Source organism: Solea senegalensis, linkage group LG11 (genome assembly GCF_019176455.1).
Source record: "Solea senegalensis isolate Sse05_10M linkage group LG11, IFAPA_SoseM_1, whole genome shotgun sequence".
NCBI lineage: Eukaryota > Metazoa > Chordata > Actinopteri > Pleuronectiformes > Soleidae > Solea > Solea senegalensis.
Window position 1 is genome coordinate 24,170,051 of NC_058031.1, and position 10,373 is coordinate 24,180,423.

The 10,373-nt window shown below is 45.5% G+C and overlaps 2 protein-coding genes across 4 annotated transcripts; both read right to left on the minus strand.

Moving 5' to 3' along the window:
• Positions 1-984: 984 nt before the first annotated feature.
• pcsk1nl (proprotein convertase subtilisin/kexin type 1 inhibitor, like) lies at positions 985-4,907 on the minus strand. The gene is made up of 5 exons (XM_044039130.1): positions 4,814-4,907; positions 2,149-2,404; positions 1,777-2,017; positions 1,600-1,700; positions 985-1,406 (listed from the first exon to the last, which is right to left on the minus strand). The coding sequence occupies exons 1-5, from the start codon at positions 4,865-4,867 to the stop codon at positions 1,006-1,008; spliced, it is 1,053 nt and encodes a 350-aa protein (XP_043895065.1). The 5' UTR covers positions 4,868-4,907; the 3' UTR covers positions 985-1,005.
• A 203-nt stretch (positions 4,908-5,110) lies between these two features.
• On the minus strand, positions 5,111-9,711 carry sypa (synaptophysin a). 3 transcript variants are annotated; one of them, XM_044039127.1, is made up of 9 exons: positions 9,618-9,699; positions 8,975-9,040; positions 8,534-8,658; positions 7,960-8,158; positions 7,694-7,885; positions 7,393-7,608; positions 6,992-7,072; positions 5,786-6,359; positions 5,111-5,413 (listed from the first exon to the last, which is right to left on the minus strand). In XM_044039127.1, the coding sequence occupies exons 1-7, from the start codon at positions 9,633-9,635 to the stop codon at positions 7,007-7,009; spliced, it is 882 nt and encodes a 293-aa protein (XP_043895062.1). In that variant the 5' UTR covers positions 9,636-9,699; the 3' UTR covers positions 5,111-5,413; positions 5,786-6,359; positions 6,992-7,006. The 3 variants fall into 3 exon arrangements, with proteins under 3 accessions (XP_043895062.1, XP_043895064.1, XP_043895063.1); XM_044039129.1 differs by having other exon boundaries at positions 5,111-6,359; positions 9,618-9,711; XM_044039128.1 differs by lacking the exon at positions 6,992-7,072 and having other exon boundaries at positions 5,111-6,359.
• Between the last annotated feature and the right edge of the window lie 662 nt (positions 9,712-10,373).

Here is a 10,373-nt window from a genome sequence, read left to right on the forward strand (position 1 = left end):
AAATAGAGTATGTATATATACACATATATAGAGTGTGTATATATACACATAAATAGAGTATGTATATATACATATATAGAGTATGTATATATACATATAGTATACACATAATACATATATATAGAGTAGTATATATATAAATATAGTATGTATTTACACATATAATAGAGTATGTATATATACACATATATAGAGTGTGTATATATACACATAAATAGAGTATGTATATATACATATATAGAGTATGTATATATATATATATGGTGTGTAAACAGTAGTGAATGAGGACACAGTTGGATGTTGACATAGGTTTTATTTCAGATTGTCAGATAAAGTATGTATTTTTTCACAAACACACAAGCTGAACTACAACAACACATCAAGAACGAACGATTCACAGAGCTGATGAGCCGTCACCATGGTTACTGTCACTGTAGCGGCTGTCTTAAACTACACCTCCCAGAGGGCTTTGCTGCAATCATCCAATCAGTGGTCACGTCCTAACAAACGTCATAAGAGGAGGGACTGTAACCTCTGACCTCTGCATCAATACATGAAGACACATACTGTCCTCAACAGTAAGACAACGTCCTCACTGTCTCCTCGTCTTCCTGTTTAACACCAAATGACTCATCACATTTATTTTCACCAAAAGCAGCTTTTTTTACAGAACCAGAAAAAAATACCTCCTTTCCTTCTTTCCTCTCTTTTCCTTTCCTTCTCTCCTCTTCTTTCCTTCTCTCCTCTCCTCCTTTCCTTGTCTCCTCTCCTTCTTTCCCTCTCTGCTCTCCTCTCCTTCATTCCTTTTCTCCTCTCCTTCTTTCCTTCTCTCCTCTTCTCCTTTCCTTATCTCCTTCTCTCCTCTCCTCTCCCTTTCTTATCTCCTCCTCTCCTCCCCTTTCCTTCTCTCCTCTTCGCCTTTCCTTATCTCCTCTCCCTTTCTTATCTCCTTCTCTCCTTTCCTCCTCTCCTCTTCTTCTTTCCTTATCTCCTCCCCTCCTTCTGTCACTCCCTGATGAACTCTACAATCTGGTCGATCAGTACTTGGGGGTCATAGGTCATGGCGTCTCTCCTCCGGCGCCTATGACTCCCATGATTCAGTTCTTCTGCAGCGCTGGTTGCCATAGTATCGATGCGTTTCATCCTCTGCAGTGCAGCAGTGGGGGGGCGGAGCTTCTCCTCTTCCTCCTCCTCCTCCTCCTCCTCCAGTCTCTTCACCCTGAGGAGGGGGGGGTCGTCGCTCGGTGATGGAGGTGTTATGTCGTCAAGGGAGCGGCGGGTTCTCCTGTGGGCGGAGCCAACTGGTTGGACAGCAGTGACGGACAGATCCCTCCTCGCCCTGGGACTGGAGTTCACTGGGGTGATTTTTTTCGGGCCCATGCTGGACAGTATTCTAGCAACCACGTGACAACAGCTCTCATTAAAAATATGTAAATAAGCCCCTCCCCCTCTCTATGCCCTTCACCACTGAGGAGGAGGAGCTATGTTTCACTAACAATACATAATACAGGTGGTTTATATGCTAACCTGCTGCATGAGCTAACTTAGCGTATGGAGCTTGTACTTTGTTGTTAACGTTAGCTTAGCACCACAGTGCTCACCTGAGCATGTCCTGGTCTCGGGTCTGTCCTCGTCCCAGTCCTCGTCCGTCCTGCTGAAGTCTCTCCTGTCTCGCTCTCTCCAGCAGCTCAGGCTCCATCCTGTCAATCAAACTTTATTGATCACATGTTTCTTATCAGTTCAGCTTTGATCGGAAACACACCAGGTGTCTCTTACCTGTCCAGCAGGGCCTGCGCCAGACGGGGTTCCAGGAGGCCCCACCAAGCGGCTGGGGGCCTCCCCATACTCAGGCCGCGACTAGTCTCATAGTCTGCGGGCCCTGGACCCTGGAAGTCCTCAGGAGGCCCCTGATCGTCCTCCTCATCCTCCTCTTCCTCAATCACCTCCACATCTCCAGGGCCGACCAATCCTAGGCCCTGAGCTTCATTCAGGAGGCGGAGCAGAGCGGTCAGGTACTCTGTGGAGGTGTGTGATTGGTTCATATTATTATTATTATTATTATTATTATTATCTCAAGTTGTTTAGTTGTGTGTCTGTGAGGGTGTGTGTGTGTGTGTGTCTGTGAGTGTGTGTGTGTGTGGTAAAAACCTGCTCGCTGCTCCTCCTCTCGTTCCCGTCTCTGGTCAGTCTCCACCAATCGCTGCAAGGCCTGCTCCAAGCCTCTCCCCCTCCAGTCATCTGATTGGTAGTACAGATTGTTGGCCCTGCCTCCTCTCAGTGTTGCCGGGTATGACATCATCTGGTCCTCATAAGGCAGCAGCTTACGAAGGTCTGGACGCTGGCGTCTGACTCCGCCTACTGACACGTCCAGGTCACGCCCCCCTCCATAAGCTGCAGGAAGAGGCTGAGAGAGAAGGTGGGGTCAGAGTTCATGCCCTGAAGGTGGTCAGTGAGTGCTCATTAATATTCCACATGTATGACATCAATATGACCTCATCATCATCATCATCATCATCATCATCCTTATCATCACTTCCTGTGAGTCCAGTTACATTTCCTAACTCCTTAATGTGTCTCCTTCTCGTTTCCTTCAGGGTTTAATGATCAGGAAACAAAGTGTGTATATGTGTTTGTGTGTGTGTGTGTGTGTGTGTGTGTGTGTGGGAGATGTTGCACTGTTGTCTTGGTGATGGCAACATAATGAGCTGATCTGTTCCTGCCTCCACTAATAAGATTGTCCTGAGAGAACACACACACACACACACATGTTTGACATTCATGACTTGAGGGGACATTGCATTGACTTACATTAATTTCCTGGAGACTTACTCTAACCTTAACCACAATTACTACTGGCCTAATCCTAATCCTAATCCTGATCCTAACCCTAACCTAACCTCAACCTAACCTTAAAACATATCTTCACCTTAAAATGTAGTCATTTACATTATGGGGACTTGATTTTTGTCCCCACAAGGAAGACAAGTCCCCATCATGTGACTGTGTGAACATTAGTAATACCTGGACACACAGAACACACACACAGACACGCACACACACAGGTAAATCATTATCATTTTGTTTGCCTTAGCTGATGCTAATCCTGAAGCTAACACTAACCATCAGCCACCAACCAAACCAATTGTTTACTCTCTGCCCCGCCCTCTTCTTTTTAAATGTCTCTGTCTCTCTGTCTGTGTCAGTCAGGAGTTAAATGAGTGAGTCTGGAGTTAAATGAGTGAGTCTGGAGTTAAATGAGTGAGTCTTGAGTTAAATGAGTGAGTATTGAATTAAGTCAGTGAGTCTGGAGTCAGTGAGTCTGGAGTTAAAGTCAGTGAGTCCAGTGAGTTGGGAGTTAAATCAGTGAGTCTGGAGTTAAATCAGTGAGTTGAATCAGTGAGTCTGGAGTTAAATCCAGTGAGTTGGGAGTAAATCAGTGAGTTTGGAGTTAAATCAGTGAGTTGGGAGTTAAATCAGTGAGTTAAATCAGTGAGTGGAGTTAAATCAGTGAGTCAGGAGTTAAATCAGTGTCTTGAGTTAAGTCAGTGAGTCTGGAGTTAAATCGGTGAGTTAAATCAGTGAGTTGGGAGTTAAATCAGTGTCTTGAGTTAAGTCAGTGAGTCTGGAGTTAAATCAGTGAGTGAGTGAGTGGAGTTAAATCAGTGAGTTGAGTGAGTTAAATCAGTCAGTGAGTCAGTGAGTCAGAGTTAAAACAGTGAGTTAAATCAGTGAGTCTGGAGTTAAATCAGTGAGAGTGGAGTTAAATCAGTGAGTTAAATCAGTGAGTCTGGAGTTCAGTGAGTGGAGTTAAATCAGTGAGTTGGGAGTTAAATCAGTGAGTCAGGAGTTAAATCAGTGAGTTAAATCAGTGAGTCTGGAGTTAAATCAGTGACTCTGGAGTTAAATCAGTGAGTCGGGAGTTAAATCTGTGAGTTAAATCAGTGAGTCTGGAGTTAAATCAGTGAGTCTGGAGTTAAATCAGTGAGTCGGGAGTTAAATCAGTGAGTTGGGAGTTAAATCAGTGAGTCTGGAGTTAAATCAGTGAGTGTCTGCGCTGACGCAGTGTTTCATGTTGATGAAGCAGCTACTGTTGCTGCTGAGTCACTGACACTTTTAATAAAACACTGTGATATAATCTGATTTAATTTCCTGCTGTTTGACTCAGACAAACACAATCTGACTGTGTGCGTGTATGAGGAGGAGGGGGAGGGGCTTATCATCCCTGACTCTGTCTGATGTCCTTGTTGGTTTTGTCTGTTTAATCATGATTATTATTATTATTATTATTATTATTCTTGTATGTATTGAATAATTCATGATCAATGATTCTCCTCATGACTCAGTAACTAGTGACGCGCTGGTTATGGTTGACTAGTTCTGATCTAACAGCTGATTAAACGTTCCTCTGAATAAACACCAGTCATCATGTGACAACACACACACACACACACACTGCTGTCAACAGGAGACCGGTCTAATATCTATGGCCCTGTCTCCATGGGTTACCATCTCCTGTCGCTATAGTGACAGCAGCGAGAAGGAAATGTTTCTCCAGTCACAGTGACTGCACACACACACACATTGTCTCTGGTTTAAAGGACAGTTGTTGACATCATATATTCCCTGAAACCAAGAGGAAAAATGTCCCCACAACCACACACACACACACACACAGAGAGTGATGTAACAGTGCAGGTAGATGAGGTAAACAGCCGCGACATCAGTCAGTGTCCTGATGTGGTTACCGTGACAACACATCAATGTGATGATGAATTAACACATACAACATACATGTAAACACACACACTCTTACCTGGACGGTGTGGATGAGAGCGGTGCTGAGGAGCAGGAGGCCGAGAGACGCCATACTGCTGACCGAACACACACTGACACACACACACACATATGCACCAGAGAGAGAGGGAGGAGGAGGAGGAGCTATGAGGTGAGAAGAAGTGAGTCAATAAAGAGCGAAGGGCGAGCCGAGGAGAGAGAAGAGGAAGAGGAGGAGCTATGAAGGGAGGGAGGAGAAGAAGAAGATAAGAGAGACTCACTCACTCACTCTCAGTCTTCATTCAGTTGTTCACTCATTTATCATAAACAAGCAGAATCAGAGACCAGTTTGTCTTTTTATTGAAATTTTCCACTGAATACCACAAGAAGGGGGCGGGGCCACAAGTCACACAATTATACATCATCATCATCACTGTCAGAGCCATCGTCATAGTTACTGATGCTGAGGAGAACATCATCATCACACAGGAAGTTACATCACAGAGGCAGATGGGGGCGCCACAGAGAAGAACAACAGGAGGAACAGGGAGAAGAAGAAAGAAAAGGGAGGGAGAGAGAGAGAGAGAGAGAGAGAGAAAACAGAGTGATGGACAGGTAATGCACGCGCACACACACACACCTGTACAGGTAAACAGGAAGTAGAATCACACTGATGATCAACAGCAGCAGGAAACACGTACACGTCATCATGCAGAAGAAGAAACGTCATAAAAACAGACACTGACAGAAACACTGTTAGCACCAGTGAGCTAACGCCAGCTAACCCATGCTAACACCAGCTAATGCTAGCTAATGACGTCCTCTGACGTTTGACACAGCTAAGCTAACAGTAGTACCGCTAACGTCAGGTTGTTTTTTTCCTCACTTCCTGGAAAGACTTCAGTTCTTGTTTTTAATCCAGGAATGAACTGAACCAACAAATAAACACTACTTAGCTACTTAGCGTGAACAGTCGTTCAGGGTCGTGTCTGTGTTTCTGCAGCGTCTCCACACACACACACACACACAGAGTGCAAACACGGAGCCATTTTGGATCCAGTTTCCAGCCAGAGTCACTACAAACTGGCTTCTACTGCGTGTCTGGTATGACATCACTTCCTGTGTCAGATATTTACATGCAGCAAGACAAAGAGCCGGGACGTGATGTCAGTGAGAACACTGTAATCTGGTTACATTTGGTTCCAATCTGGTTCTGAATCTGGTTTGGTTTGATCAGTGTGAACCCAGTTTGAACAGCTTTGTGATTGGCTGATATGACTCTGGCTGGTTCATGTAGGGGGTGGGGCATACGACAGGGGGGCGGATCCACGAGTTGAAGAGACTGTTCAGCCTATATTATATATATCTGTTCAAAGTGATATCTATACATCACAAACATACATTCTGTCCACAGAGTAATATGAAGTTAACACCATCCTGTCAGCCATGTTGTTGTTGTTGTTGTTACTTCTATTTTTGATCATTTACAAATCAACATCTAAATTCCCCTCCCTCACCCAGCAGATGGACAGGAGTGTTGCATTGTGGGTAGGTTGCAGGCGACCCACTCTTCACTCCGACGCTTCCTGAGTGAGAAACAGACAAAAGCTTCATCAACAGTTCTGACATGAGCTGTGAGCGCCCCCTGCTGCTGAGAACCAGCCTGACACACAGAGACTCACTCGCAGTTTAAATCGACGATATCCTGAAGAATGTGTTCACGACTTTGTCTCACTGTGAGACAGACGGACATTTGTAAACCACTCTGTGGACACCAAAGTCCAGAGAGAAAATCAGTGACTTCAGCTTGCGGGGACACAGGAGCTGCTGGACCTCTGCTGCCTCGTGTGGTCACTTTGTGTCACTGAGGTCCATCTGAACAAAGGATTTCAAACACTGAAGTGACAAAATAAGACATTTGAACTGAGTGATGGAGACAGCAGTGGATCAACAACTCCTGTGTGTGTGATGTTACGATCACTGATTTTCTCTCTGGACTTTGGTGTGGGAGAGTGAGTCTCTGTCCTCAGCAGCAGGGGGCGCTCACAGCACAGACATCTCTGACCTCATACTACAAAACAATTAAACTATCCCTTTAATGTTTGCGCGTCATCATGTTGAACTGTAACCATGGCAACACAGGCAAACAGACTTGCATGTGGACTGAAACCCGTTCACACCTGACGTTCTGGTTCAGACCGGTCTGAACTGTCCTCACCTGCTTCCTGTCACTTCACATCTGGTTGGAGAAGGAGGTGGGCGCCCCCTGCTGGCCGTAGCCCTGACCATACTCTGCGTCCTGGAGGAGACACAGAGACAAGTGTCCTCTGAGTGGAGTAACATGTTACTTGACAGAGTAATGAGTAATCTGATTACATTACAGAGTAAAGAGTAATCTGATTAGTTTACAGAGTAAAGGGTAAAGAGTAATCTGATTAGTTTAGTTTAGTATAGTTATGAGTTCGAATTTAAGATTTTCAGTCAATGTCTGGCCTTCTGTAATTCTGTCCTTTCTCTCTGTCTGTCTCTCTTTCTCTCTGCCTGTCCTCTCTCTCTCTCTCTCTGCCAGTCACAGTTGACATTAGCCACGCCCCCTACAGTTGATGGACAGTAAGGTACCTGGTTGTATCCCTGCTGGTTGTACTCCGGCTGGTATCCGCCCTGGTTGCTGGCGTAAGGGTCTTGTTCGTAAGCCCCCTGCTGGGCGTAGGCTTCTGGTGCAGCAGGCTTGTCCTGAGGGGGCGGAGCCCGCATGAAGGGAGCGATGATACCCGTCTCCTTAAAGACGAACCAGAGGTTTCCCGTCCACAGAATCAGGTTGATGAAGCCAAACGCCTGAAGAAGAAGAAATGATGTCAAACCGAACCTGCAGTCACTGACCTGAAGATGGCGCTGCAGGAGCGCGGCAACAGTGTCTTACAACAGAGGTGTTGAGTCCAGACATGACCGGGTCGTGGACTTCGCGACACCGGGTCTCCTCTGATTTGCAGGCCGAGATCAGCGTGATGACTTCGTCTGGATCCGTCGCCGTCTTCACGTCGGACAGACCTTTGGCCCACGCCGCTGAACTGACCAGCCACATGAAGGCGAAGACGCCAGTCACGCCCAGATCCTGAAACACAAGGAGCGTGAGTGACACGCACACACACATTGGTCCTCACAGCGCCACCTGGTGGACTGACTCACAATCAGCGGGCCCTTGTTGTTTTCCTTGTACTTGTCAAAGAAGAAGACGTAGATGCTGATCGCCGCCATGGAGTAAAGGAAGGCAAAGACGCCGATGGTGACGAAGAACTCGGCCGAGGATGAGTAATCACCGACCAGGAAGAGACGCTCCTTATCCCCGCTCTTACAGGTCGGAGCGTCGAAGTAAACCTGGTGAAGTCTGACACGAGAATCGACCAATCAACTGACAGCAAAATGAACACTTAGCATGGCGTAGTTAGTTTAAGTCTACGGCATCTACGTCACATGTTCACATCTTTATCTCACTGTCAGACAGACTTTTACAACAGGAAACTGAAGCTTGTAAACCACTCACTCTCCCACACCAAACCCCACAGAGAAAATCAGTGATTTTAACATCACAGCACACAGAAGTTGTTGATCCACTGCTGCCTCCATCAATAAGTTCAAGTCTAATTTTTACAGTTTCCTCTGCTGGCAGCCATGTTTTCACTCAGAGCGTAACTACAGTGATGACACAGCAGATTTCACTAATTGACTGAATTGAATTCCACAGTACGAACCCAGAACTCACCTGAACGGATATGCAAACTCCACCTCGATGCTGAGGTCACTGTCCGTTCTGTTCTTACACTCCACTGACACACGGAACATCCCAGAGTAACTGCCACACGTGGAGAACGCAAAGATGGAGAAGAACTGCAGGAGGGAGAGGGGGAGGAGCCACACAACACAGACGTGGATCAGGTGAAGATTCAGTCAGACAAAAAAAGAGAAGTGATTGATTGATTATCAGTGAGAACTGTAAAGAGTCAAGTGTTTTCATCTTCGTCATCTTCATCGTCACAGAGCAGAGATTTATTAAAGCCACACCCACTCGCAGTAAACAGATGGTCACACTGTGTGTGTGTGTGTGTGTGTATGTGTGATATTTTTAAGATTAGCTGATCCGGATCATGTGACTGGGTGATGGTGTTTGATCTGGATCAGAATCCGTATCATGTTCTGGACTCACCCATTGTAGAACCTTGATGAATCCCAGTGGAAGCTTCAGGAGCCGGAACTGACCCTGAGCCACGAGCTGAGGACACACAGAGACACACACACACACACACGTGTAGTTACAGACTGTCAGAAGTTGGTAGTTCAGGTTCAGACATGATGATCAGTTACCTGTAAACCACCTGATTACCTGTCAGACTGGGAGGTGGAGCCAATCAATCAATTAATTAATTAACCAATAATCAAACATCTTTCATTTAAGGCATTTTTGTTAGTTTTCTTCATCATCATCACCATCTTCATCATCATCGCCATCTTCATCATCTTCGTCTTCCTCCGGCTGCCATCTTTCACACGCGCGCGCGCTCACGCACACACACACACACACACTGATGGCTCAAACAGCTGATTCTGTCACGTCTTCATCTTCGTGAATCACGTGAATTCGGTCTGATTTTATTTCCTCCTGCTGCGGCCTCGCGCGCGCGCACGCGCGCACACACGTAGAGAATCCTCACCGAGAGACAACACAAACCCCGGTGGGCCGCCCCGGTACACGACACAAACACACCCGAGCGCGAGCACGAGCATGAGGCAACTGCACAGACGTTCGAACCAGAACCGACGAAAGAACAAGATGATGTTCGAGTTCTTACCTGATTTACGACGTCCATCCTGAAGATGATGGTGACGATACTGACACTGACGCTGCTGCCTCTGCTGCTGCTGCTGAGAGGAGGAGAGAGAGAGGGCGGGGGAGGAGAGGGGAGGAGTCTGAGCTCGCGTCATTATTTTAGAAATCTGGATAAAATGAAATGTAGTATTAGATCACAGGTGATGAAAGGTGTATATGTACTTACATGTATATATATATATATATATATATATATATATACATATATATATATATATATATATATATATATATATACACATATTTATATACACATACATTTTGGGTCTGTCATTATGTAACCAATTATATATGAGATTCCACTTGCTGTGTATTGGAAATGTATTTTTGGGAGTTTAGTGGCTCAACAGCGCCCTCTTTTCGTGGCAGTTGATGAATGCTCAGTGTGTTGTTTTGCTTTTACTTCAATAAGCAGACGAGGCGTGACATCGGGTCTTTTACTATTAACTTGTTACTTTATTACTTTGTATACATTCATGTGCTACCTGCATGGCTATATCGCACTGGCTTACCCGCGGGGCTATCTCGCAAGCTCCTCACTGCTGTGGCATCCTGGGTAATGTAGTTCTCATGTTACTATACTCATAACATCACATCTTTCCCCCTATAAAATAAATGATATTTACCCCTTAAAACAAAGCCATGCTTTTTCTTCACCTTGGCATTTATCATTAACTTCAATCAGCATCGTAACTTTACTTGTAAACAACTTTTCTGT

Coding starts and splice junctions, on each gene's coding strand:
- sypa (XM_044039129.1), bottom strand. Junction 7,886..7,959: donor ACAACAAGGGCCCGCTGATT/GTGAGTCAGTCC, acceptor CTTGTGTTTCAG/GATCTGGGCGTGACTGGCGT. Junction 7,073..7,392: donor ACCAGCAGGGATACAACCAG/GTACCTTACTGT, acceptor TGTCTCCTCCAG/GACGCAGAGTATGGTCAGGG.
- pcsk1nl (XM_044039130.1), bottom strand. CDS start 4,867: ATGGCGTCTCTCGGCCTCCTGCTCCTCAGCACCGCTCTCATCCACACC. Junction 2,018..2,148: donor AGAGGAGGAGCAGCGAGCAG/GTTTTTACCACA, acceptor ACACCTCCACAG/AGTACCTGACCGCTCTGCTC. Junction 1,407..1,599: donor AGACCAGGACATGCTCAGGT/GAGCACTGTGGT, acceptor AGAGCTGTTGTC/ACGTGGTTGCTAGAATACTG.